General features: G+C 40.9%; 4 protein-coding genes and 2 long non-coding RNA genes across 8 annotated transcripts; 4 read left to right on the top strand and 2 right to left on the bottom strand.

Moving 5' to 3' along the window:
* The first annotated feature begins 4060 nt into the window (after positions 1-4060).
* On the top strand, positions 4061-9160 carry LOC121792616 (serine/threonine-protein kinase BSK2-like). Of its 2 annotated transcripts, XM_042190627.1 has the most exons (10): positions 4061-4354; positions 5008-5228; positions 5538-5673; positions 5955-6088; positions 6793-6898; positions 7582-7667; positions 7995-8180; positions 8284-8442; positions 8535-8648; positions 8728-9160. In XM_042190627.1, the coding sequence occupies exons 1-10, from the start codon at positions 4276-4278 to the stop codon at positions 8977-8979; spliced, it is 1473 nt and encodes a 490-aa protein (XP_042046561.1). In that variant the 5' UTR covers positions 4061-4275; the 3' UTR covers positions 8980-9160. The 2 variants fall into 2 exon arrangements, with proteins under 2 accessions (XP_042046561.1, XP_042046562.1); XM_042190628.1 differs by lacking the exon at positions 4061-4354 and having other exon boundaries at positions 5087-5228; positions 5338-5673.
* Positions 9161-9305: 145 nt separating this feature from the next.
* On the top strand, positions 9306-12080 carry LOC121779536. Its single transcript, XM_042176881.1, has 4 exons — positions 9306-9318; positions 9623-9803; positions 10757-10873; positions 11760-12080. Exons 1-4 carry the CDS (start codon positions 9306-9308, stop codon positions 11842-11844), a joined length of 396 nt encoding a protein of 131 aa, XP_042032815.1. The 3' UTR covers positions 11845-12080.
* A 381-nt stretch (positions 12081-12461) lies between these two features.
* LOC121792613 lies at positions 12462-14015 on the bottom strand. The gene is made up of 4 exons (XM_042190625.1): positions 13862-14015; positions 13086-13182; positions 12897-12951; positions 12462-12826 (listed from the first exon to the last, which is right to left on the bottom strand). Exons 1-4 carry the CDS (start codon positions 14012-14014, stop codon positions 12610-12612), a joined length of 522 nt encoding a protein of 173 aa, XP_042046559.1. The 5' UTR covers position 14015; the 3' UTR covers positions 12462-12609.
* LOC121792615 lies at positions 13886-15152 on the top strand. Of its 2 annotated transcripts, none has more exons than XR_006048905.1 (4): positions 13886-14024; positions 14316-14507; positions 14730-14865; positions 15048-15152. It is a non-coding gene; the product is annotated as an uncharacterized LOC121792615 (long non-coding RNA). The 2 variants fall into 2 exon arrangements; XR_006048904.1 differs by having other exon boundaries at positions 15043-15149.
* LOC121792611 (putative ABC transporter C family member 15) lies at positions 14213-21162 on the bottom strand. Its single transcript, XM_042190624.1, has 11 exons — positions 21109-21162; positions 17389-19709; positions 17218-17304; positions 16363-17010; positions 16114-16278; positions 15746-16040; positions 15451-15665; positions 15057-15362; positions 14929-14992; positions 14613-14852; positions 14213-14531 (listed from the first exon to the last, which is right to left on the bottom strand). The coding sequence occupies exons 1-11, from the start codon at positions 21143-21145 to the stop codon at positions 14404-14406; spliced, it is 4506 nt and encodes a 1501-aa protein (XP_042046558.1). The 5' UTR covers positions 21146-21162; the 3' UTR covers positions 14213-14403.
* LOC121792614 lies at positions 19411-22873 on the top strand. Its single transcript, XR_006048903.1, has 3 exons — positions 19411-19551; positions 19619-19749; positions 20605-22873. It is a non-coding gene; the product is annotated as an uncharacterized LOC121792614 (long non-coding RNA).
* Positions 22874-27609: the final 4736 nt, after the last annotated feature.

Genomic DNA, 27609 nt, shown 5'->3' with positions numbered 1-27609 from the left:
ATTGTAGCACATCCATATTTATAAGGGAGAGTTCTCCACATTTTGGATCAATGAGTGATATTTATACTAACTATAACCATTCGAGCATCGTAGTGTTCGTGAATAATGTATGCTAAGGTAAGGACACTCACAACCAAGGCCATAATGTCACACACATTATTCAGGTGTCGTATTAGATTTTCAAGCCAAACAATAAACATTCACAAGACACAAACAGGTCAGCACTTAACTATATGATCTCAACTCATTTTTTTTCAATAATGATATTTCTAAATTAAAATGAAAGATTAAAAATTTGAAAATTATATAATTAAATTTGAAAAAGTTTATTAAATTAAATTCATATGTTATAAGTAAAAGTTACAGTTTTAAAGATTACATAATTCAAAGTAAAAAAAAAACATAACCAAAATAAATAAAGTTACAAATTAATGAGATCTTAATTGGTGTTCAAGTTGGTCAACAAAACTTGTGCTTTTGCCATTGGTCGCAACTCATCTTGGACGTGTCTTTGAACAACGCTTTGCAGCAGCACATGCTGAGCAACATTAGGCAACTCAACGTTTCCATTTATTGGGTGCATCATCTATAGGATCGTCGCCTTCCCTTTCACCCATCTTGATAAGTTTTTACCAATCAATCAACTATGATTCAAAAGTGATAGTTGAGTAGGGATGATGTTAGTTCCCTGACTCAAGAGTAGAGATGGTGTGAGTGTCACTACTAGTTGAGTATTCGTCGGAGGCAAACAACTTCGAGCACCTCTTATCTGAATTACTTGGATTGATCCTTGTAAAATATTTCAAGCATTTATTTTCAAAGATCATCCACGCGCACTTTGCTCGACTAAACTTTCTTCAAGTTTTTGATATATTTGGCAAATTCCGAAATGTGTTACTGTAGTTGAGCGCAATGCTTATTGGAGATGTTGACAATCTCACAAGAGTGCCCCTAGAGGTTTCGTTTTGTAGTTGTATGGATGAGGGTTTTCTTCCAGAAAACTCTATTAATTAGTTTTGTTGGTTGCCAATGATGCGATCTCTGGAGAGTTTCACCATTGCCTTTATCTCCTCGATGAAATATTTCGTCGTCGCATTGTATCATTCGAGCTCTTCCATGTTTTCTATGTCGCCGTCGCCATGATGGCTCCTCCACAGTCCAATTGGACTAGAGTTGAATGCGTGTGGACTTGAACTGTGGGGAATGTGGCATGTAAGAAGCTTTGACATGTCTTTAGATTGATTATATCAAAGCGTCAAAATAATATACTCCTACTACTAAGTATTACTAACACTCTTTGGTTCGAGAGTGAATACATTGTTAAGATTTATTTTTCTTGTATGAACAAATGAAAAGCGAAAAGTCGTTAAAAATAAATTGAGGTGAAATGAAATACAAGAGAAAAATGAGTATTTATAAAATGAAGAAATAAATAAGTTTATGTAAACAAAAAAAAGAGTAAAAGCTAAAATTGGTCATGAACATATGTTCATTTTACGATTTTGGTCCTATGCTTTGTATTTTGAATTTTTGCATCCTGAACATTTTAATTCGAATCACAATCGGTCCTACACTAACTGTTCTGTTAGTTTTTAACGGTCAACGGGTTTAATCCGATTTTGACCAAATTAAACGGTTAATTATAACTTTTTACTCCCTAATTATATCCTTAATTATTTATTCTAAATAAAATAATTAACCCCAAACCAAAACCACCTTCTTCTTCTTCATGCGGAGCCGTCGTCTTCCACGAATCCGACCCGCTGCCCCTCTTGAATGACCTGGCCTTGGCGATGGCCGCCGTCGTGAACACTAGCGAGCACACCAATAGCCCCACTGCGAACACCAGCTTGAACGCGTTGTGCGATTTCGCAGCGGCGCCACCGGTGGCATTGCAGGGGTTGTTCACTGTTGAGCCACAAAGCTTGGGTTTTTTTTTACCACAAAGCTTGGGGTTGCCCGCATAGGAGGTGGCGTTGAACACCGAGAACTGCCCTGTCTCCGGCAGCCTGTCCGAGAGGTCGTTGAAGGAGAAGTCGGCGGTGATGAGGCTCTTCATGGAGCCGATGGATAAGGGTATTGTTTCTGTCAGATGGTTCCGTGATACATTTAGGTAGTTGAGGATTCGGAGGTTGGATATCTACGGCAGGATTGGGCCGACGAGGTTGTTCTTGCTCAAGTCCAGGTAGTTGAGATGTAGACATTCTCCTATTTCATGAGGGATTTCTCCCGTGAGAGAGTTTCCGCTTAGATCAATCTTCACCGCCTGATGCAGCTCTCCGACAGAAGGCGGTATGGGCCGGAGAAGTTGTTGCCGCCGAGCAATAGGATTTGGAGGGATGAGAAATTGGATAGGGAAAACGGTAACGGTCCGGAAAGCTGATTGTTTGAGAGATAATTCATCTGCCCCAGTTTACTCCGGCGGTAACGGTCTTGACTCCGGCGGCGTCGTCGAGTGACGCGGCGGAGGAGTTTGAGGCGGCGGAGAGGAGTAGAAGCGGGCTGTTGGAGGATTTTTTTGGAGAATCTCGAGCTTATTGTGGGAAAAGGAAAGAGGAGTTTATTGGAGATTTGCATGAAGAAGAAGGTTTTGGTTTTGGTTTTGATTATTAAATAATTAAATATTAATGGAATTGTTAACGGAGAACCAATTGTGATTCGTATAAGATCAAAAAATTCAAAGATAAAGTCTAGGACCAAAATCATAAAATGAACATATATTCAAGATCAATTTTTGCCTTCACTCAGAAAAAAATAATGCAATAGAACAAATGCTCACTCGAGCGCCCCTCGTTTCCGTTGAGTTGTGACTGCCCTAAGAGCATCCGCAATGGTGTGGACATCCCGACGGACATCCCGACGGACTTCCCAAAAACACCTCACGCCACGTCGTAAGGACATCCCACTGCACAATGACGGACATCCCGATGAACATCCATAATAATAAAAATTCACAAAATTAAACAATTTACGAAATTAAAATTTCGACACGAATACGGAGAAAATGCAACCACTTTATTTAAAACAAAAAACATACATAATTATTTTTTTAAAAACATTAAAAAATCGGGAAGTCCGTCGTGGCACCGTAATGGCAGACGTCCCGCGCGAATATGCGGTGTCCGCAGCGGACATCCGCATCCGCCCCTCTCACGTTTAATGGCGGACGTCCCGCGCGGACACCCAACATTCCGGTCGGACGTCCGCCGGAAAATCCGTCATTGCGGATGCTCTAAGTGAAACCCTTACCTTCGTGCACGTTTATTTCCTTTTGACCTTGGTGCACTTTTAGAGCATCTCCAATGGCGGCGAGCGGACCGGCTAGCCGATTTCCGGCGCTCGCCGAACCGTTGGAACCGGTGAGCGCCATTTCGGCGAAAAAATCGGCTAGTGCTGGCCGATTCGTGAGCGCTCGCCGACATTGCAGGCTCAGGACCGGCGAGCATTCGACGAGCGAATTAAAATTTTCGAAACACTATATATATGCGATTTGCACGTCATTTTTGAAACACTATATAAACGCAATTTGCACGTCATTTTCTTCACGCAATGCTCGTGAGCATGCGTGACGATTTGAGATCCGGGGGGCACCGGGGGTTCAGGCGGATACGGAGGCGGCGGCGACGGTGACGGGGGCGAGTGGGGCGACGGAGACGAGGAGTGAGGCGGAGGTCGTGTTTTTTTTAAATAATGTAATTTTTTTAAAATTAATGTATTTTTTTATTGTACTTTTTTTAAATTGAAATAATATTATAGAATTTTCTCGTATCTGTGTCGTACTTTTAATTCCGTATCTTGTGTGATTATCAATTATTTGTTTTATATAATTAGGGGTGATGTGGCTAGGCTATTGATGGACTATTTGCTTGTCCTGATGATGTGACAGGAGAATTTTTAGTGCTGATGATCTGGCAGAAGGAGTTTGTGGCTGGGCTATTACCGGAGATTGCCCTTACCAGCCATATGTGATCACATCTCTTTCTCTCTCATCACGTGCCAATCATCGAGTTATCACGTGACAACCACTTCCCCACTCACAGTGCTCCAATGACCTCTTCCCGAGCTCCCCGCCCCCAAACACACACACCACACACTCTCTGCAGCTCTTTTCCCCTCCAACTCATCAAGACCGATTTTTTCGCCTTCTTTCGCGAAGCCCATCAAGGTTTAAAGCTCAGGACACTTTCAGCTTCACACTCACAAGCATATTTAAAATCAAGATACACACACTGAGTGCGTGTCAAGTGTGTTAATGTGAGCATCTAAACCTTCGAGATGGGCTGTTTCCAGTCCAAAACTGCTAATGTCCAGTCCCCTGACCTGCCTCCGCTACCGGACACCAATACAGATCTGGGTACTCCTCATTTTTCACTTCTTTATTGTTACTATTAAATTCATCAATCTCACTATTTATATCTTTTTCTTTCTCTTTCTATTAATCATTGTTTGAGTTTAGTTACTTGTTTGTGTGTCCTCACTGCCCTCCACTTTTCATAATCATATCACTTTTGTAAGTTTATCATTTTGCTTTTTTCATGTTTTTTAGATTGTGTGAAACGAGATTTCGTCTAATCCAAAAAGTATAATAAAAAGAGGAAAAAGAATGATCCGATATTTTAAGTTTTAACTAATGTGGCCTATAGCATCCTTTTCAGGTAGTTCCAAACTTTAGGCAGTGAATTGCAACCGTTATGCATGAGATCTTAGAACTTTTTGTACTTTTGACTTCTTCCTTATTACTAATTTCTTCAAGAAAGAGCCTTTTAGGATTTAATGCTTTATGAGTCCGGATGTGTTAAATAAAATTTGATAGTTTTTGCAGTTCTTGAAACCATTCAGTAACATATTTAACTTTTAGTCGTTTGATTTTGAGGTATTTAGCTGGTTTGGGTTTAGCAGGAGAAAAAGGCTTCTGCCTTCTGCCTTGTATGCCGGCTCAAGCACTTGAATCTTGAGTAATTTTCTTATGTAATTGTTTGTACGTGTGATGATTGAATGGTAATGCAGCTAACGGGGAACAAACGGATCAAGATCAAGTACCAGCTTTTAAGGAATTTGGACTTGCAGATCTCCGTGCTGCAACAAATGGTTTTAGCAACAACTTGATAGTTTCAGAGAGTGGAGAGAAAGCACCAAATGTCGTTTATAGAGGCAAGCTTCGGAGTAATAGGCTTGTTGCAGTCAAGCGCTTCTCAAAGCAGTCATGGCCAGACCCACAGCAGTTTGTGGTGAGCTAATTTCCCATAGCAGATTCTTCTTTCTGATTGATTGTTTTAGATGAAGGCTATCTTGCATTTTTTTGGAATGCCTTCTGATATATATCATGTCGCCTATAAGGTTGTCCAGCAAGTACATGTTGGAGTTGTAATCTTTGATGTGGGAACTTGATATTTGCAACCTGAAATTTGTGTCACAGTCACTTACTTTTCAAATGATAGACCGAGGGCCATTTATCACGGCAAGGAAAAGAAACTTTCTGCTCTTTATTTTCCCGAAGCTCTTGCCCAACTATGTTCTTTATGAAATACAATTTGCAGGAAGAAGCTGCTGGAGTTGGAAAGGTTAGACATAAGAGATTGGTGAACTTAATTGGATGTTGTGCAGAAGGAGACGAACGCCTACTAGTTGCTGAGTACATGCCAAATGATACACTGTCAAAGCACCTCTTCCACTGTATGATTACTTCTTCTCATTTCTATAATTTAGTTAAACCAAGTTGAAATGCATCGTCTTACCTTTTATATGGTACTAGGTGTACGACTTGCTCTCTCCCTCTCCATTTATCTTCTAAACGAAAAACATAGAGCACATCTGATCTGATAAAGTAAACTGCCAACTAGAAGTCTTGTGGTCTGCTAGCTAGATAATAGGCTAACAACCAAATTGGACAGAATGTCTTTCTCTTTCCAGTTTGTAATTTGCTCCTGTCTCATCTCCTTCTCCATTTGATATAGGGGATAAGCAGCCACTTCCTTGGGAAATGCGCGTAAGAGTTGCATGCCACATAGCAGAAGCTCTTGAATGCTGCAACTCTGAGAACCGGAAAATCTATCATGACTTGAATGCTTACAGAATTCTTTTTGATGAGGTACTCGAACCAAGAAGCCTGAATATCTATCGTGTTTTAGAATGCATCTCTGCCTCACTGAAGTGCAACATGTGTTGTCATTTTCAAAATCTTAAAACTTAAATCAATATCTGATGTGGCGCATTAATCTAATGTGCATTGTGGAAGTGGAACTACTTTCTAAGGCCAACAGCATATTTCTGAGTCTGCTTAGAAAACATCGAAGAAGGGAAGTGTAATACCTATGCAAGACACACAAAACATGATACAGAATAGGACTAATGGGCACACTTTGCTATTGAACAACAAGCAACTTACACTTTTTAAAGGGCTTTGTTTATTCCTTCAAAACTGACAAAAAAAAAGGAAAAGGGTTTTTCTTATTATTTTGCTATGTGCTATGCACATTGCCTCTTTGGAAGAGAATTTAAAAACTGTCATAAGAATAAAGATTCCTCCGTTGTGTATCTGAGAATACTCATTTGAAACTCCCATTTATTAAGAAAAAGACCCCTTTACAGTGTTTACAAGTCACTATACATTCAGCAACCAGCCCATGTACTATTTACTCCTTTATGCATTTTTTACATAGAATTTAATTTCTAGAGTTCTTCAACTTTTTGAGCTTTACTGAGGGTGTACCATGAGGTAGCGCCTGCAAATTGATATTATTGTGAGTCATAATAATATTACGATATTAATTGGATTTTTGATACTTCTGTTAGGAGGGTGACCCTAGGTTGTCTAGTTTTGGCTTGATGAAAAACAGCCGGGATGGAAAGAGTTATAGCACCAATTTAGCTTACACTCCGCCTGAATTTTTAAGAACAGGTATGTATGTCTACTCATGCTGCAAAATTACATTTAATAATCTTTAGTTATTGTACTTATGTGAGTGTTTCTTCGGGGTGACCCTAGGTTGTCTAGTTTTGGTTTGTTTGGATGGGATAGAGAAAATTGATATGATAGAGTATGATTACATTGCTTAGTTTTACTTTTATGCTGGGTTGATTGATTGTAGTGTTAGATAAATTAAAAGATTATGCCTGTAATGCAAAAAAATAGATTCCCTTTTTCATAATCATGGAAAAATGCATAGAATTGAGGGCATGCATAACCAATAAAAATTTTTGTGAGGGTATCTTTAGAGTTTTGTATTATAGATTGGAGGATGATTAAATAGTACGCCCAACTTGAGTGATAAAATAATCTTCCAAACAGGTGTTAGGGTGCAAGCTAAGATATCATCACATGCCTAATCATGCAAACCAAACACCTTCTTAGTGTGTATGGATCATTGAAAACTCTCGTAGACGCTAAGCAGTTAGTGCTAAAGTATATGCAAGTGTGATGTTCGAATTACATTTTCCCATCGATAAAGTAGTTGTTTCCTGTATATTAACACGTATGTGAAATTATTTCTCACCCCTAGCCTTTTCATAATTTAAGCTTTTTTGGTTAACTGAAAATTGTTCCTCATATGGCAAATGAATATTCTTTGCTCACTTTTTCAGGCAGGGTAATCCCTGAAAGTGTGATTTACAGTTATGGAACTGTTCTTCTGGACCTTTTGAGTGGAAAGCATATCCCACCAAGTCATGTACGGTGTTTTCACAAACTCATCTTATCTGTCGGTTTATAAGCATCCTTTCCTGCCAACTCAATCTTTATCGGGAATTACTCTAATATGATTAAATTACATAGCAGCCAAATTACACATAGCAAGCGCCTACACACGACTGTTTAATTGCTTATTTATGTTAAGAATGTGGAACTTGTAATGAATAACTTGTTTAGGAGACCATTGATATTTTATATGGCTTATTCTGCACCCAAATGGGTTGTCTTCTGAATTTGGTATTTAAACGAACCTTTTGTTTTGCCAAAGAACTTCATTTCATGAAAGTTGATGTTTATGTTCCTCCAGGCTTTAGATTTGATCAGAGGGAAAAATGTTTTATTGCTGATGGACTCATCCCTGGAAGGACAGTATACTAATGAAGATGCAACTGCATTGGTTGAACTTGCCTCAAAGTGCCTTCAATACGAGGCCAGAGATAGGCCCGGCCTCAAGTTTCTTCTTACTGCTGTAGCACCCCTTCAAAAGCAGGAAGTTACGTCTCAGTTCTTTATCTATAAACATTTATTCCAATATGGGATTCCTTTGTGCAATTACTTGGTAAACTTATTACATGGGATCGTTGCTCTGTTTTTAGGTAGCATCGCATCTGCTTATGAATCTGACAAAAAGCCCCGTGGTTTCACCCACAATGGTGTCTCCACTAGGAAAGGCTTGTTCGAGAATGGATCTTACTGCAGTGCATGACATCTTGCTCAAAACAGGCTATAGAGACGAAGATGGCACAGATAATGAGGTGACAAGTTTTACCCTCATCAATCGGAAAAAGTTAGAAAATTTCTTTGTGTAAAATGAAACTTTGCTGATTTGTTCTCGTCATTGGTGAAGCTTTCATTCCAAGAATGGACACAACAAGTTCAAGATATGATTAACACGAAGAAATTCGGAGATATTGCGTTCAAGGACAAGGATTTCAAGAATGCGGTCGAATACTATTCCAAGGTACATGGCATTGATTATCTGGCGCTGTTCATTGTTTTACTAAAGTGCCTCCGTCTTAATTGAGTCTCGGGTTATGCAGCTGGTGTCAATGATGCCTGTGCCATCTGGGACGGTGTTTGTGAGACGAGCCCTCTCGTACCTGATGATAGAGCAAGCAGAGCTAGCACTGAGAGATGCAATGCAGGCACAGGTTTGCTTGCCCGAGTGGCCGGTGGCCTTCTACATGCAGGCGCTTGCCCTTTCCAAGCTCGGAATGGAGACCGACGCCCAAGACATGCTCAACGACGGAGCCTCGTTCGAAGCCAAGAAGCAAAACAGTTGGCGCAACTAGACCATGTTCGAAAAATCAACCGCAGCAGCTGCATGATTGAATGAGGTGAGAGTGAGAGTGAGTAACATACTGTTTGGTGTAGTTGAATTAGCTTCATACACAAAAAAGAGAAATGTATAAATATTTTATTAGGGTTGTTTATTGATGGGAGTGAATGTTAATATAGGTTAAGGTTTGCAAATACAGATCGTATGTTTTTGTATGCACTCTTTCTCGCACACATACACACACCCACCTTTTCCCCGGCCAAGAATGGGCAGTCATTCTGTCGAGATTTTTCCCGACCCTTTATCGTATGATGCTATTTGTCGCGACCCTCGTTTTGTATGAATTTTCAAGGTTTGTATTGAGAAGGAAAAACTAAGCAATTTCCTTTTTCCCCCTCGATTGTGGTGTAATATCGTGTACGTAATCGGGTGTAAGACATGTTCCTTTGTTTATGAAATTCAAGAAAATACAGTGAATGATGAAAAATACACGAGACAGTAGTATCAAATTTTATTGTTATTGAATGGTTGTTGAGCTTTAAAAAATTCTTATTGAAAACTGTAATTGATTTTAATGCAAAATTGATGATTTTTTATTAAATTTAGTAAAACCAAATGCTCACAAGCATTTTAATTGTTATTAAAAATTTGTAAAGAAAAACAGCAACCACCGGCGGCCAGCAGAAGAGATGGCGGCGGTGGCCCTACCGGCGCTAATGCGAGCGCTTCGGAAAGAGGCGCCGCCACGGCTTTGCCGTCGCTTAGAAGAGCTTTCTCTCTCTACGATCAGATTAATATTATCACTCAAGTCCCCGAAGACCAGCTCCGTTTCCAAGAGTAATCAGCTCTCTGTCCACTCATTCTCTTTCTTCACATACTAGAATTGGTATTGTGCAAGTCAATTTCCGTAGTTGGGACCCTAAAAACTCGAAGATCGCCTTCAACTTTTCGTTATTCGAGATAGTACATTTAATTTGTTGAATATAGAATGAGTCTTGAGTTTATTTCTTCTCTATTTATGATCAATATGAGTGCTTCAATGTGTGCAGATACAAAAACTTATTGGTACATCATGACATATTGACATGTAGATTCAGCATGTGAATATGTTGAAATTGCTGCTGTAGGAGTGCATTATATTTCTTGCTACTTGGAATGGGAATACATTTTAACTTAATAACACAGTTTTTGTGATAACGTGCGTGAGAGTATTCGAGAGATGGAAAGCTTGTTCATTTGCTTTTCAGTTTTCACTATTTATATATTCGATATTATAGTTCACTCGTGCGGTAAATGTATGATTTTACATATATTGGACTTTTATGTTTAAACATCATCCTGACTATACTTTGAGGCAAGGGTAGCACACAGTGGATTTGTAGTTCATTATGTGTTGGATGGTTAACATACTGACCCATGACTTCACTAATAGTCTAATACTAGGATTTCCTTGGTGTCATGGTGTGTACATATATCATCTTATTTCTGATAGGGTTAATCCTTATTCGCGGCTCCAACTTTTAGCATTTTCTGATCCATTGAGCTGACTTATTGTTCCATCACCTGATTATGTCAAGGGGGACATAAACCAAACCTTGTTGTGGGGTTTTTTAAGAGAAAACTTAAGTTGGGGATATTTTTCTAGAAACACTCACAGGTAGAGGCACAACTGGATTAATCCTTTTCAGCAATATTAATGACGTTTATGTGGATAATATAACCCTGCTGAACATGCTTTTAAGTATATCCTGAATACACTTGTTCCAACTTGTATTCTCTTCTTTTGGCAGGTTTGATGACACAGGGTTCAAAGTAAATGGAGTTAGGTATGAAGGTAGCATACTTTGTGTAGGAAATTTATTGATGTCTTGGACACCCAAGAAGTTCTCAGATATCACTGCTGAAAGGTACTTGAATATGAGAAATCATTTGCTTCCTGCTTCTACTGATTTATTCTGTACGTCAAGAAAGAGAAAAGCTCGTTCTCAAACCTTTGCTACTGTTAGTTTGAGAGGATATAATTTGGCCAGATTTCTTTTGGAGCTTAAAAAATCACATGGTTTGGCCGAGAGCCCAGTTAGGAGAGGAACTACAAATTTTAATTTGTGGATGGGAAATAAGTGCTAGAAGACATATGACTTCAACATATGCCACATCTTGTTAATATTTTCTACAGGTGGACACTCCTGGGATTTCATCTAATCTCATATTAGAGAAGAACACTGCCCCTTGAACTCCTTCCGTTTTAAATTCTTTAAGAATAGAAACAAACCAGTTTAACTTAAAATATTGTGCATGTTATATCGCACTTCTTGAGAATCAAAAGTAAGGAAAGGTTTGGAATGATTCTAATTCTCCATTTCCATGTTATGCTAAAAGTTTTTCTACCCAAGTCACCCTGCAAAACCTTGATAATTGAAACTGAGTTTGTAATAGTCATTTGGTAGCTTTTATGCAACATCTCTATATGTGATTGAGTACAGTGAATCTGTGGATGAAGTAAACAATAATATTTGAAAAATAATGATGTCTGAATCTTTTGTCTTTGAAATGTAGATGTAGACTTCTTCAAACTGCAAATGTAGATTTTATACTATTTTGGCAACCATCTTCTTCTATGCTTCTGTGCCGAGTCGAGTATTTTATGTTGATACTAAATAGGAACTTATCTTATTGAAGCTGTCTTTAGCTAATGCATTTGTCCAATTCAAATTTCTTACTCATTTAACTTTTCTTGCAAATACCTTTTAGAGACAATTTCTTATGTTATTCTGTTTTCATCATTTTCTGCAGCTTGTCTATTTTTAAGACCTTGCCAGGTAAGAAGTCTAGTTATATTCTTCTAAATTGTAAGCAACCAACCTCTTACTTGGATTGATTGAGAGAGGAAATCTTCTTTCATACATATGAAATTAAGATGGCAGTATACTAGACAGTTATAATCATTCAGAACTTTATACACAATGTGAACAGAAGCAGTACATCCACAGTAGATAGTAACTCAAACTAGACCTTCTATATTATTGAACCTAGAGGAAAAACCTTATGCTGACATGATCCTCTTGTTTGGTATATAAGGTGTTTGATTTGAGGTAAAGTGCTTATGTTTTTAATGTAAAAGATGTGATGTTCTTTCAAGTGTAAACCAAGAGGAAGTACACATCTTTGTTTTTCATGCGCCATCCTTATTTGAAACAGTACCAATATTGCTTTTACTTTTGGCTGGATCTTACACTTAAAAATAAACTTGTAAGAAGACCCAGTGGGAATAATATCCCATGTAAGAATAGTTATAAGTACATAAAGTAAAAACCCCTAACCCCGCCTTCGTCCATCGGCCAAGTAACACGCAGGGGTACGGGACGCTTGCAACGCATCCCTCTCTCGTTTCAGATGCCCTTATATATCCCTCCCTCCCAATGATTCCCTCCAAATTTGTGGACTTCACATACATGACCACACATATCTAATCTATTCACAAAACAAAATTCAAAATGTAAAACATGTATCAGCTAGATAAGCCAACAACAAAGATCAGAATACAATCTAAATGAACCTAAGCAGATGAAAGATACAATTATGAAATGACTATGTACAACTAAGTTCAAACACTAGTAACAAGAAGCAGAGAGTGTATAGCCTATCACAATATTGAGTTTCCAGCATCCGAATCAGTATGCTCATCATTCAGTAAGAGGTCAGAGAATGTATGAGAACTCCGGCGATGATTCCTTGGGTTATCTTTGGGTGGATCACCATCATCTTTGTTCATGAACTGAAATCCCATTATATACCTGTACTCTCCAGTCCCCAAACACCGCGCACAGTAAGCAAGACCACTGCCGCCGCAGCTCCTGCACCTATTAACGACATTTTCATCAGATCTCAACCCCAGATTTTGCTTTTCATATTGGAGGTTTATCACCTTACCATTTTGGCCATTCTCCTTTAGGATGCATTGCCAGTTCAATCTGATTTGTCCGTCCTGTACCAGCAACTAATCACAGTGAACAATGTGCTCGGGATATAGAGAAGGTAATCGAGGTAGCACATGAAATGAGAAGCAATTTGTTAAACAGAAGAAACAAGAAAATTACAGAGTGATGCAGAGAGATGCACCTCTTCCATTGCAGTTGTAGCAATCAACTCTACCACATCCTCTACACACAACACAGGGTGGGACCGGTGGTGCTATGCGTTCTTTCCGAACATTTGACTACAATAATCATCAACAGCCAAAAGAATAACCAGGAGAAACGTAGACTTTATTCCATGTATCACACCTCATTACACACAACTACTAGTTTCTTTTGATACATGAACTACATTTTCATGTACATTTCCAACATCAGGAACTATGAAGTATGAACAGTTAATTCAAAAATGAAGATATTAAAAAGAAGTACAAACTGAATAGGCGGCGTCCACACTCCAAGAGAGGACGAGGCGATGCGCCAGAGGCTACAAAGTTTGTTGCGATCATGGTTTATACGTTACATGAATAGTTGCTATTTATGAAAATACAAACCTAAACTCGAGAAACATAAGTGTAGTTTGAGTAGTTTTGAGGCATTGATACAAAGCAGATATCAACGGATTCCATGATAAGAACAGCAAAAGCTTCAGCTAACTAATTCCAATTGATATAGCTTTGGGTAGCAAAAGAATATCATAAATAAAAACAATTCACATATATCATGGAAAAAATTGATTCAGCAGAGACACTAGTAGCTCCAAACACACTACAAATCTTCGTTGCCACTCGAAACCTAAAATTACTCTATAAGAGTCTATATCAAATTTATGGTGCCTACTTAAATCTTCTAGTAATACTTCGTTGTACGATCAACAAATTGAAACGACGGCAAAACGAGTAACATTGAGGAAATACGTGCCTCGGTTCTGACGATCCAAGTAGGCTTCGACACCGATAGAAGAGACCTCGCCGACGCCGGCTTCCGGTTCTCTGGAGCTGCTGCACCGTTGCCCGCACTCGTGGCTTCCGATCTGACGGTGGATAACCATGCTGCTGCCATCACCACCGCCATTGTTTGCTACGTAACCTTTTCTATCATTTCCTTTTTCTCTCAGTTTTTGTTTTTTGTAAATCGCACTCCTCTAACTGAAGTCGCACTACTTCAATTTTAACAACTGCAACAGACATCTAAACTTTGCACAATTTTTTATTTGAATCATTTGGTGCAACTTCGATTGCATTATCTTCAGTTCATTGATGAGAATAAGAATACTGAATCATAGTGAATTTTATTCCTTCTTGTTATCAGACATTACTACATCTTGGTGGAATGTTTGAGCTAATAAGTTGGTGCCATGGATTTGTGATGGTAGGATTACTAGGCGTTTTAGCTGATCCAGAATTTTGTAATCTGCAACCTTGGTGTTTAATGGAGACGCCAATAAATGTATGCGTCACAAGTTAGTGCTGCAGCTTTGGCACGCCGTTATAACCGTGAGATCTCATGGAGTACTCCTTGATCAGTTTGGAGAAGAATGAATTCTCTCTTTCCAGTAACTTAGCTGGTGAGTCATACTCTGCTATTCTCCCTGCTCAAGGAAATACTAGACTTATTAGAGATTGATGCAGATAGACGATAGTCATCAAGCACAATTAGGTATGACAATTACCATCACTCAGCACTAAGACCACATCACTGTCTATAACTGTGTGGATTCTGTGAGCTATTGTGACTACTGTCCTGTCTTGGAATTCTTGACTGATGATCTTCTGTATGGCTCCGTCAGTTGCTGAGTCGACTGATGCAGTCGCCTCATCCAGGACGAGGATGCTGCTTTTCTTTAGCAAAGCTCTTCCGAGACAAAACAGCTGCCTCTGGCCAACGCTCCAGTTCTCTCCATTCTCCACCACTGAGGCCACAATGTATGCGTTTTAGTAGCTTCCATGGAGAAAACAATCAATGCTGGAATGTGTCCAATTACTAACCTGCACTTTCCAGCTTGTCTGGCTTTTGACGCACTATATCTCCGAGTTGGCATTTATGCAACGCCTGCAGAGAATTTTGTTTATGTATTTCCTTATGTTGGCCACATTTTGTAGTACAGGAATTTTACCTCCCAGATTTGGTTGTCGGAGTGTTGCTCTAAGGGGTCAAGATTGCCTCGGATGGTTCCCTCGAACATGGTTGGATCCTGTGGAATGATACTGAGCCTTGATCTGAGATCATGAAGGCCTATCTTAGATATGTCAACATCATCAATGACAATGCTGCCTTCTCTTGCTTCCACAACGCGGAAAATGGCCTGTATGAGGGTCGATTTCCCACTACCCGTCCTTCCCACAACCCCTACTTTCTTTCTCCCAGGGAAAGTGCAGGTGATGTTTTTCAACACGGATGGGAGATGCTCAGCATAGCGCATCTACAACCACATAATCAATGTATACATTGTTATTTACAAGCAACAGAAACAAAGAATAGTGAAAGCAATGCCAAGTTAGTTAGTTAACCTGCAAATTTGTGAAGCAAATAGTTCCAAAATCCGGCCAGTTTGATGGAGGCCTACTGTCTTCTATAACCAGTGGGGCTTCACTTGTGAGGTTTGAATACTGAAGAATCCGCTCAACCGATATCATGTTGTTTTCTGCATTGCATATATTCCATATGACTGAAGCTTGTTGAACATTCAAATTTATACCATAGGTGACTGCGAGTCCCGCAATGCCTGTACATAGACAAGTTGTTGGTAAGTTGACTTTTATATTTTCCCTTTGATGTAAAGATCAGATTTATGAGTTAGCTTACTTGGGTTGATGACCCCTTCAGGGAGGGTAACTAGCAAGAGTAGTGAAAAGGCAAAGACGAAATTGGCCAACTGGTTTAGTCTGAAAGAAAGCCACTCCATGGCAGATACATTATGAAACCATGGTCTTGAATGGTTGTCGATGAGGCAGAGGTTAGCATCAGTGAAGCGCTCCTGCTGGTCAAAAGCACGGATGGTTGCTGCTCCAGTCAGTGATTCTGCAAAATGATGAAGGATTGGAGCTCTTTCAATTCCTGCTAGACGCGCTAGCTCTCTTGCTGTTGGTATGTAGTATCTCTGAAAATCAGAGGCGAAAAGGTTTACAGATTGGAGAACACATGAAACAAAATGGACATTTTTCAAGGCATACCTGGTACCAGATGCAGATAGCCGTCACTGGAATGAATATGACGAAAACTTCCCACGCAACTTGTGACATGACAGCTATAGTTCCAAGCAGCTGAATTATTGAAAAGGCACACCAACCTAACTTGTTCGCCATTTCCAAGTCCAGCACGCTTTGATCTGTGGAAACCTATTCACAGTAGTGAGCTTTATCATTAGACCGTTTTATCAAGTTTTTTTGTGTTTTTTCTGTCAAAAGTTGGGATGTGCTTACTCGGTTTAGGATTCTTCCTGTAGGGGTTGAGTCAAAGAATGCCATTGGAGCGCGGAGAACACTGTTCAGCATGTTGCTGAAGAGCTTTTCTGCCGTGCGCAGACCTGCTATGGCTACTAAAGAAGCACGGAGTAGCACACAGAATGCACTTCCCACAGCAAGAAGTGTGTAAACCAGCAGTATGAAGTTCATTCCATCGACTAGCTCGTCGTCTCCTGTTGGACAAGCCCAAGCCATCCAGTAGTTGCTGAGCACCTGCAACACTTGGAATGATGATTGTGCAAGAAGGATGATTGGAACTAATGCACCGCCTTTCACAGTGGTCAAGTAAGACATGTAGACTTCTCTCCCAATGCTTCCTTTCTCTCTCTCTTCATCCTGCACCAACCTACCTTCTCTCTCTGTTATTTCAATGCTTAGATTGTGCTCTGAATCATGCTTAGTATGAGGAAATTCTTGATTTATGTTGGCATCTGCATCTATTTCATTCTCCACTGCTGCAAACTCTGTGGTTCTACTTGAGCTTTCCATGGTCATAACTGATTCTAGAGCATCACTGTGAGCACCAACTAAAACTTCGAACCCAATATTTTGCTTCAATAGTTCATCAAAAGTCCCAGCTTGTGCAATTTTCCCGTTTTGCATCACCTGTCAAAATAAGTCTTGTGATTTAACACTAATCAACCCAGAACTGACACACGTAATCACATAAAATTCCACCAAAGTTGCATATATAAATACTTATTAGTACTTGTTAGTATATAAGATTATTCTTGGAAAAAAAACAAGTGATGATCTTATTCATGCATCACCTGAACATAATATCGGCAAAAGAATATGTTTCTCTCGACGTACCAGAATGAGGTCAGCTGCAGGAAGGAATTCCACTTGGTGAGTAACATAAAGTATAGTTTTGTCCTTGAGAATGCCCATCAAGCAATCCTGAAAGTTAAAGTAGCCATTGGATTCAATCTCAATAGAGAAGATATGGTTAAATATCAACGTTGTTATTCAACGAGAAAAAACCTTAAAGAGTTGCGAGCCAGTGTGAGCATCCACAGCACTGAAAGGATCATCAAGAAGATAGATTTCAGCATCCTGGTAGACAGCGCGTGCAATCTGTATTCTCTGCTTCTGGCCACCGCTCATATTGATGCCTCTCTCACCTATTTCTGTCAAGTCCCCAGCGGCAAAAAGCTCCAAGTCCTTTTCCAGAGCACAAGCTTCAATTGTTCTGTTGTACTTATCACTCTCATATTGCTTTCCGAAGAGTATATTCTCTCTGATATCTCCTGTCAATATCCATGGCGACTGAGGGGCATAGGCCTTGTCACCGCTGACCTTCACTGTCCCTGATAATTTGTGCATTTCACCAAGTATGCATGCAAGCAAACTTGATTTCCCTGATCCAACAGTGCCACATATGGCCACCTTCATTCCCTTTTTCACCTTCAACTGTATATGATCAAGGGTCGGATTCCCTCCTTGTTCCATGTCCCAGCTGAATACTCCTCCATCAATCTCCACATGATGCTCTGTCTCGTTGCTTGGAATGAATTCAACTGCACCTGACTTGATCTCATCTTCCTGCAGGTAGGAAGAAATTCTATCTACAGAAACTTTTCCCTGAGCAATCACATTAAGCAAATCAGGCAGATTAAAAATGGGATCTTGAAGCATTCTGAATGTAGCCAAAGCCGACAACACTCTTCCAGCAGTGAGTGGAATTCCCATCAGTACACATCCACCAAAAGTGATGACCGAGATAAAAGTTGGAGAACCCCAGAAGATAAACGCGGTTAATGCAGACAGTCTAAGTGACTTCCATAGCCAGTTATGCTCTATCTTTCTCAAGTCAATAAGCTTCAGAAGATAATGACTGTCCCATGCTTGCAGTTTGAGAGTCTTCATGTGTCTAAGAACCTCTGATGTGGATTTCATGCGGTTGTCTTTGGCATCCATGATCTTCGTTTGGTATCTCTTCTGGATTCTTGTCAATGGGATGTTGCTAGCCATCACCGTCAGAGTTGCAGCCAACCCGACTATAGCTCCATTTCCAAGATTCATATGGAGAATGAAGATTGCCAGGGAGATTTGTACTGGCAGCATCCATATTGTATTCAAGTACCATATGAAGTCTGTGATCCTTTGTACATCGACGCTCATGAAATTGATGATCTCCCCACTGCTTCGGCTCTGACGCGACTGGCTTGACAAGATGAGCCCCTTTTTGTATATCTGAGAGATCAAAGCAGCTCTCAGGCGAAGTCCAAGCTGCCGAGCTCCGAAAATCCACTGCCTCTGTGCTATAGTTTCCACCAGTTTTGCCGCGAGGAAGCCTAACACCAGCAGGTATCCACTTCCAAGACTTCTAAATTTCTTCTCATTTAGGAATTCAACAAAGTAATTGATAAGGTAAGGTCCTACATAAGATGCTCCTGCACTAGTGATGGCAAACAGCGCATTGATAGCTGCTTTCTTCCTTGCAAAGATGTACATTGCCTTGTAGAGTGATGGTATATCACTCCCATCTCTTTCCTTTATGAGCTTTAGGCATTGATCGAAGTCCTGAGATAGAAAAGCTGCAGAATCCTTGGTATCAACATCCGGGACTTCATCTTGGTCAAGTGGCTTCTTGAATCCAAACTCAAACAGCGGGTTAAGCCAAGAGAAGGTGACAAGCTGGATGAAGGTGGCTTTTCCATAAGGATTTTCTCTCTTCACTTTTGAACTCTTATCTCTTATCCCATTCAGAAGGGGAGCAACAATGTCGTCCTCTGTTGTTGTAAGAGTTACGGCTGCCTTACCTCGGATGGATAGAATAAGAAGACAGAATGAAGCTGCAAGATTGATCATATCATCATATTCTTGCAACCGAAGTTGATCATGGTTTGTTACCAGGCAATGAGCATCAATCATCGCACGAGCAAGACATAAAAGAAAACTAGATGTCCACCAGAATCTCAAGATCCATGGAAACTTGATTAAACTCCTGCTTCGTATCCTGTAAAGGACAATCAGTGTAATTTTCCATGATATCACCTGCATCAACCTTGATGAAAGAACTGAGACTTCTATTCCACACCGGCTGTGTTTCCATGTCAGCAATGTCACAACTTGAGTAATTAGCATTAAGATGGAACAGATGATGCTGATTCTGTAGGAGAGCCCATATTTTCCATCTGTTGGGTATTTTTCTACATCTCTCGGATTCTTTCTTATTTTTCTGAAATAATCTAAATTATTTCTTATGCAGGAAAGCAACAAAATCGCCAAGAATCCGAGTTGCATGATTATACTGGCATCTTCCCAGTGGCATGGGGAGATCATCTCTGGCCATGCTAAATCTGTCAGGGATCAACAGTACCACAAATGAAACTCAAACAGGTACTTGTAACAATATCAAATTATTTTTCGATGCTTCATATTTTCTGTGCTCTACTTATTAGATTTTTCTTGATTACTCCTATAGTCCTATGAATTGCTAACTGTATACAATGCTTGAAATGATTTTAATATAATATGTAACCTGTTATAGATAGAAACTGAATCAGATTCCTATCAACTATAGTCCCAACTGATCCTGAACCATTTTTAAAAACTTTATTTGAAATCATGATCAAATCTAAAGAACGTGCTGAAAAAGATAACTTTATCTCAGTTTTGTTTTCACCCCTCTTAATCAGCATGTTTTCTCTCTATTTCTTTCCTATATTATATAGGATGCCTCCAAACTCCTGTTTTACTTCTTGGATTTTTATGAGGTCACCTCAGAGTACCCCATCAATTTAAGTATTTCGTTTATTTCTTTTACTACTTTCACCTCCCAACATCTTAAAGAGTCTGATTGAACAAATATATCCAAGAATAGCAAAAGGTGGGCTCAGTTCTTGCCATTTGAGTATGATAAGCTAGATCACCTTTAGTTTATTAACAGAACCCTAATTCTGTACATGTTCTCTTCTTGGTATAACAAATCTTATCAAACATGACACGGAATTTATACAAGACAAAAAGAGGCAGCCCTATTTTAGTTCAGTTGTGCTACGCCACACACATCTTCATCTTCTGTTTTTCATATTTTTGGACCATACTTTATCACAACAATGTGTGTAAAATGTGTCATCATCGTCACAAACATAGCAAATTAGCATAATCTTGTATGTCATTTTCTGTCATGTAATGTTATAAAAGTCTAGTCTGAATCATAATGGTAATATTCCATTTGTATTCTCTTAACAGAAAAGATCCCAACAGGGAAAATGTTTATAGTAACATCATAATAAGGTGAGTTTCTATCCTCATTTTTTTTATAAAGATGTCACATCAGTATTGGAAGTACATGGAATACATCATTTAAACACCATGGATGAAAAGTTCCAGATTTGTTTTATCCGGAAAGCTTAAATTTAGAATATAGATCGAGTCGAAGGGGAAAGCAGAACCTTGATTTTTGTATCTATTACAAAATGAAATTTGCTTCCCATAAGAGCTTCAGTAGGAAGATAAAATGTCAAATAAGTTTGACTCAGACAGTTGAAATTCATGCATACTGCTCCTAGACAAGAATGAGATTTAGAGATGAACATAAATTAACATATATACTTCATGTTCACATCATAAACTGAAATGAGTGTACATGTTAAAAGAAAAAACAGAAACACACTTATCTCCTTGACAGTGCGTGCAGTGTGTGCGCGCGCGCATGCATGGTGTGGACGATGAGAGAGAACTAAGGAGACTTACTTGTTACACTGCTGAAAATTCGTCCATTCACCACCATCTCTCTCTCTCTCTCTCTCTCCTGCCCTTTTCCTCCCTTGCGAGAGTTGGAGAAGTGATTGCAAAATATGTGGTTGAGAAAGTAGAAACTTTCTCTTTTCTGTTTTCCTTTTTTATATAGATGAATCAGTGTGTGTGTGAGAGTGAAGGAAAGTAAAACAAAGTGCAAAGCAAACCGCCTCCCTTGATAGTATAGTATAGAGACGTGAATGATTGTAAGGTTGTAATCGGCGAAGATAGTGATATTAGGGGAGAAGACACACCGAAAACCCTCCTTGTATATACATAAACACCAGTATTTTTAATATATATCCCCTCAAAATATATATAGTATACTACTTAATTCAATTGTATGTCTGCCGACTGCGAGTGTCTTTTGGAATGTCGTCTTCATCAGTCACGTGAGGACGTGAAGTGAATTTCGGAAGAGTCTTTTTTATTTTCACTTAACAGTTTGTAATTAACTTTTGACCAACTGTGGTGATTGTTTTTAGGCATTCGTGATTATCTTTTAGGAATATCAAAGGCATAGATATTATATATACATCTCTTTGAAGATCCAAAAAACCTAAAGAAGTATATCTGTACGAGCAATTCTTTCGGAGGAGTCGTTTTCCATGATGTAGTTGCTGACAGGTATGCAAATTTTATGTATATTAGTATCAATTATCACCCTCTGCGAAAAAAAGACATAATGCGATCGATTGCTAATTTTTGTTAGGGATAATAAGTCTTACAAATCATTAAGTTTGGGCCTATGATATTATTTTCCACGAATTCTAAAAGTGTTCTATAAAATTACTAGTATATATATAGTGCAATTTTCCTGAAACAATTCAATAGTAGTGGAGTAGTATTATTTTTCAGGGTAAATTGAACCTAGGTGGCTGGCTCTACTTTATTTTGTAGGCCACTTTTAAAATTCATGAAAAATATAAAAAAAATGACCTAAAGTTTATGATTTTTAAGACTATTAAAGTTTTTTTTTTATATAGAAAAAGTTGTCTAACCTTTCAAAAATCCAGGTGGTTGATCCGCATGAATTTTCCCTGGTTTTATAGACTTGTTTGGTTTTGATCATATATTGCTTGAATTGAGCTTGATAATGTCTATATTCCTTTATTTTGGTAATTCGACATTTTATTGAGGATTGTGTAGAAAATAGGTGTAAAACGCAAAGTGCATAAGTTTAGGTGGAAATGTGGAACCGAAGGAATCCAATGACTGGTTGAGTGACTATTGACTTCACACGAAAGCCAACCTGATACGGGAACACACCCGACAACAATCACAGAAGCGCAAGGGGACGAAGTGAGACGGGAGGAAGGCTGCGAGGTACCGAGAGCAGAGGAGAATCAGTTGGTGTTTGAAACGGCAGGGGAAGAAAGAGCGCCAGCGGCAGTGCCGAGCAGGAGCGACCGGCCACGACGGGAGTCGAGACCTCCAGTGAAGTATGGAGACTTCGTGGTCGCACGGAATAAGCGTTGAAGATTCAGACGTGGAGAGTTATTTTGCTTTCTTTAATATTAGTATTTATTTTGGATGTTGCTATTTCATTATTTGGACCGATTTAATTAAAGTTTAGAGTCGAGCCCAATAAGCTCCTTTCCGGGTTTTCTTGGTGATTCTTTCCCGGATCGCAAAAGAGAGTCGAATCATCTAGGGTCCTTAGATTATAAAAGGGGATTGTGTTATGAATTGTTCATCAAGAAATAACATATTTTTCCTACTTCTCGTTGTTTTACTTTCCGTCAACCCTAATATTGGAGCTGATCGCGGGGCAAGCCCGTGACGTCCACGTTATCCATCCCGTCGTCGACTGCTCGTCGCCGACGAATCCGCGTTGAGGGAGTCTTCTCTTAACAACTGGTGCTTCCATTGTTGAACTCATGACAGGTTCTCAGTCCGGAGTTGCGCGATCGGAGATTATGTGTTCCTTGCCGGTGGTGACCAGCCCGGTAGGACGATTCTTGTCGATACGGGCAGCTCCCATGACTTTTTACACCCGCGAATTGCGGAGAAGCTGAAACTACCGCTGACTGCAGTGCGGCCATTCCGAGTCTACGTGGGTAATGGGGCGTCGTTGGTGTGTTCTTTTGCTAGCGTGGCAACGGAATTGTTTATTCATTAGGAGAAGTTTATTGTCACGTTGCATATTCTGCCCGTCCATGGTTTGGATGTAGTATTGGGGTTATCATGGTTGCACTCTCTTAGACGGGTCACCAACGACTTTGTTAAAGGCACTATCGAGTTCTTAAGAGATGATGTCCCAGTTTGCTTGAAGGTGGCACCTTCCGTGCCTCGAGAGGTTTCTACCAGCGCCGCTGCCTCGCTGCTCCGTTTGAGGGGGGAGGCTCATGTGTTTGAAGTGTTACAGTTGGCGCCAGATCTGGGTACGACCGAGGATGCGATGGTTTTTCCCTCTGATTTGTCACCTCCGGTGTTGAGTGTGTTGGAACAACATCGCGTGGTTTTTCAGCTCCCGTCGGGAATGCCGCCAGCGCGGCCATTTGACCATAGGATTCACCTACTGCCTAATTCGAAGCCTGTTAATGTCAGGCCTTACAGGTACCCTTACTTTCAAAAGACAGAGATAGAGCGGCAAGTGAAGGAAATGCTAGACGCAGGCATAATCAGGAGGAGCCAGAGTCCTTTCTCGTCACCAGTGCTACTTATCCGGAAGAAGGATGGGTCGTTTCGTTTCTGTATCGACTACAGGGCTTTAAATGCAGCGACGGTGCCAGACCACTTCCCCATTCCTACGACGGATGAGTTATTTGATAAACTCGGGGCTGCCCGGGTATTCACAAAGCTAGATCTCCGGGCAGGTTATCACCAAATCCGGATGAACTCTGAGGATGTGTTCAAGACAGCTTTCAGAACATATGATGGTCACTTTGAATTTCTAGTAATGCCGTTTGGGCTTACAAATGCACCATCGACATTTCAGGCAGCTATGAATGATATATTTCGACCTCTTCTTCGCCAGTCAGTCATTGTTTTCTTCGATGACATCTTAATTTACAGCCCGACATTGGAGAGACACACGGAACACTTGCATGAGGTGCTCTCTATCCTACAGGCCCATAGCTTCTTTGTGAAATTATCAAAGTGCACTTTTTGCTGCTCTACGGTGGATTACTTGGGCCACTTGATCGAGGCTGGACAGCTGAAACCCGACCCAAGCAAGATAGAGGCGATGGTGGCTTGGCCAAAGCCCACGACAGTCAAGCAATTGCGTGGTTTTTTGGGATTAACAGGGTATTATCGACGGTTTATCGCAGGGTATGCATCCATCGCGGCTCCCCTTACGGAGTTGCTTAAAAAGGACGCTTTCGCGTGGTCGCCCTTGGCGGATGACAGTTTTGGACGGTTGAAGGAGGCCATGACATCAGCCCCAGTTTTGCGCTTGCCGGATTTCTCTAAGGTGTTTTATGTAGAGACTGATGCTTCGGATTTTGGAGTGGGCGCGGTGTTGTTGCAGGATGGCCACCCATTGGCGTTCTTCAGCAAGAAACTTGGTCCTCGACGTCGTGTGACATCGACCTACCACAAAGAATTATATGCCATCGTGGAGGCGGTGCAGAAATGGAGACAATATTTGTTGGGGCGCGAATTCGTGATTAGGAGTGACCAAAAGAGTCTGAAAGACTTGTTGCACCAGATAATTCAGACACCGGATCAGCAACTATACGTACGGAAGTTGATGGGGTACAAGTTCCGCATTGAATACAAGACAGGCGCCTCGAACAAGGTGGCAGATGCGTTGTCTCGGCGAGATATGGAAACCGAGCAGGCGGCGGCGGACGCAGCGGTGCTGGCGCTGGTATGTCACCCAAGTCCTCATATCATGGAATTATTGCGGGAAGAAAATCGAACCAAGGCGGATTTGTTGAATCTCCACACCGACGTCGCGAGCGGGGTGGCGAAACCGGGCTTCTCGGTTGCTGATGGGCTGATCTACTTTGGCCGAAGGATTGTAGTGGCGGAGGACTCTGCGGCAAAGGGAGCGTTGTTATATGAGCACCATAGCACACCTTTGGCAGGTCACCCCGGGGTGGATAGGACTTTCCGACGCCTAGCGGCACAATTTTTCTGGACTACGATGCGCAGGGACGTCAAGCGCTTCGTGAACTCGTGTTTTGTGTGCCAAACTACCAAGTATTCGACACAAAAGCCTGCGGGTCTTCTGCAGCCTTTGTCTGTCCCGTCGCAGGTCTGGGAGGATGTTTCCATGGACTTCATCACGAGTTTACCGCAGTCGAGGGGTTATACAACTATTTTGGTTGCAGTCGACAGATTATCTAAGTACGCCCACTTTGCCCCCCTTCCGTCGAAATTTGATGCGTGGAGAGTGGCAAACCTTTTCATTAACACGGTGGTCAAACATCATGGATTTCCTAAGACACTCGTTTCAGATCGAGATCCTTTGTTTCTCAATGAGGTTTGGGAGCATATGTTGAAGTTGAGTGGGACCAAGCAGCATTTCACGACCGCTTATCATCCCCAATCTGATGGGCAGACTGAGGTTCGGAATCGCGGCCTAGAACAATACTTGAGGGCATTTGTGGCTGATCGTCCTGCGAAGTGGGCAAACTTTCTGCCTTGGGCGGAACTAGCACTAAATTGTTTCTATCACGAGGGGTTGGGGACCTCCCCTTATCACGCGTTGTACGGCCGCGAACCTCCGGCTTTGATAGCTTCACCGCCTTCCGCAGCTACTCCGCCGGACGTGGCAAAGGACATTATTCAGAGGGGGGAGTTGATCATGGAGTTACGCCGAAACTTGGAAAAGGCACAGAACCGGATGCGCGCGGCAGCGAACCGCCATCGAAGGCACCTGGAATTTGAGGTGGGCGAGCTGGTACTCCTCAAGTTACAGCCGTACCGACAACACTCGGTTGCGCGGCCGGTGTCGGCAAAGTTGGCTCGCCGATTCTATGGCCCGTTTGAGGTCCTTGAATGTATTGGACAGGTAGCATATCGCCTGAAGTTGCCGGATGGTAGTCGGATTCATAATGTCTTTCATGTGAGCCTGTTGAAACCGTTTGTGGAAGGCTCATCGCAGGTGACGTCGGACTTTCCGATGGTGTTCGCGAGGGGATAGTCTATTGCCCAACCGGTGAAGTTACTGGAGCGTCGTGTGGTGTGGAAGAGCGGAGAGGCGCAGGAAGAATGTCAGGTGCAATGGAATGATGATGCGGGAGCTGCGCCGACGTGGGAGCCACTCACGGTCGTGGAGAAGCATTTTCCGTACCTCCTTGGGGACAAGGAGTCACTTATGGAGGGGGGAGTTGATACGGGAACACACCCGACAACAATCACAGAAGCGCAAGGGGACGAAGTGAGACGGGAGGAAGGCTGCGAGGTACCGAGAGCAGAGGAGAATCAGTTGGTGTTTGAAACGGCAGGGGAAGAAAGAGCGCCAGCGGCAGTGCCGAGCAGGAGCGACCGGCCACGACGGGAGTCGAGACCTCCAGTGAAGTATGGAGACTTCGTGGTCGCACGGAAGAAGCGTTGAAGAGTTATTTTGCTTTCTTTAATATTAGTATTTATTTTGGATGTTGCTATTTCATTATTTGGACCGATTTAATTAAAGTTTAGAGTCGAGCCCAATAAGCTCCTTTCCGGGTTTTCTTGGTGATTCTTTCCCGGATCGCAAAAGAGAGTCGAATCATCTAGGGTCCTTAGATTATAAAAGGGGATTGTGTTATGAATTGTTCATCAAGAAATAACATATTTTTCCTACTTCTCGTTGTTTTACTTTCCGTCAACCCTAATATTGGAGCTGATCGCGGGGCAAGCCCGTGACGTCCACGTTATCCATCCCGTCGTCGACTGCTCGTCGCCGACGAATCCGCGTTGAGGGAGTCTTCTCTTAACACAACCCAACCCAGCATGAAACGTTTGATGAAACAGAATACAACCAGCAACCCGTTGGATTGTTGAGGCTCTTCATAAAAATCTTGATTTCTTGATTTTGGTTACTATAGAGTATATTTCTGAATTCATTTTCTAGTTCTATTATATATCAAGATAGAGTAACAATTAAGAGTGAGCCTAACCAATATGCGGACGGAAGTATATGAAGAGACTTTAACTTCTATTGAGATAAATAAAGTCACTAATGGCATAACAAGCTTTTTCCCCAATGCCATATAAAGAATAATGAAGCATAGACTTTACTTTAATTACGAGGGGTCTATTAAATTATATTACAAAATATTCACACAAATTGTTTACGTATCCTCCAAATTAAGAAATGTAAGGTGTAACAAGAAAAGTCACTAAAAAGTAAGTATTGTGGGGGATTTATGGCCTAATCATCCCACTATTAAATGTTTGCTAAAATACAGTGAAACTTTGGAAAGGCTTGGCTCGAGGCTAGTCGCTTGTTTGTGACATTACTTGTTTAACCACAATAATCGATCAATCACCAAATTTGTCTCAGCTTTATAAGGAAAC

Source organism: Salvia splendens, chromosome 2 (assembly GCF_004379255.2).
Source record: "Salvia splendens isolate huo1 chromosome 2, SspV2, whole genome shotgun sequence".
Taxonomy (NCBI): Eukaryota; Viridiplantae; Streptophyta; class Magnoliopsida; order Lamiales; family Lamiaceae; genus Salvia; species Salvia splendens.
Note: the sequence above shows the minus strand (reverse complement) of the source record. Positions and strands in the feature narration are given on the sequence as shown.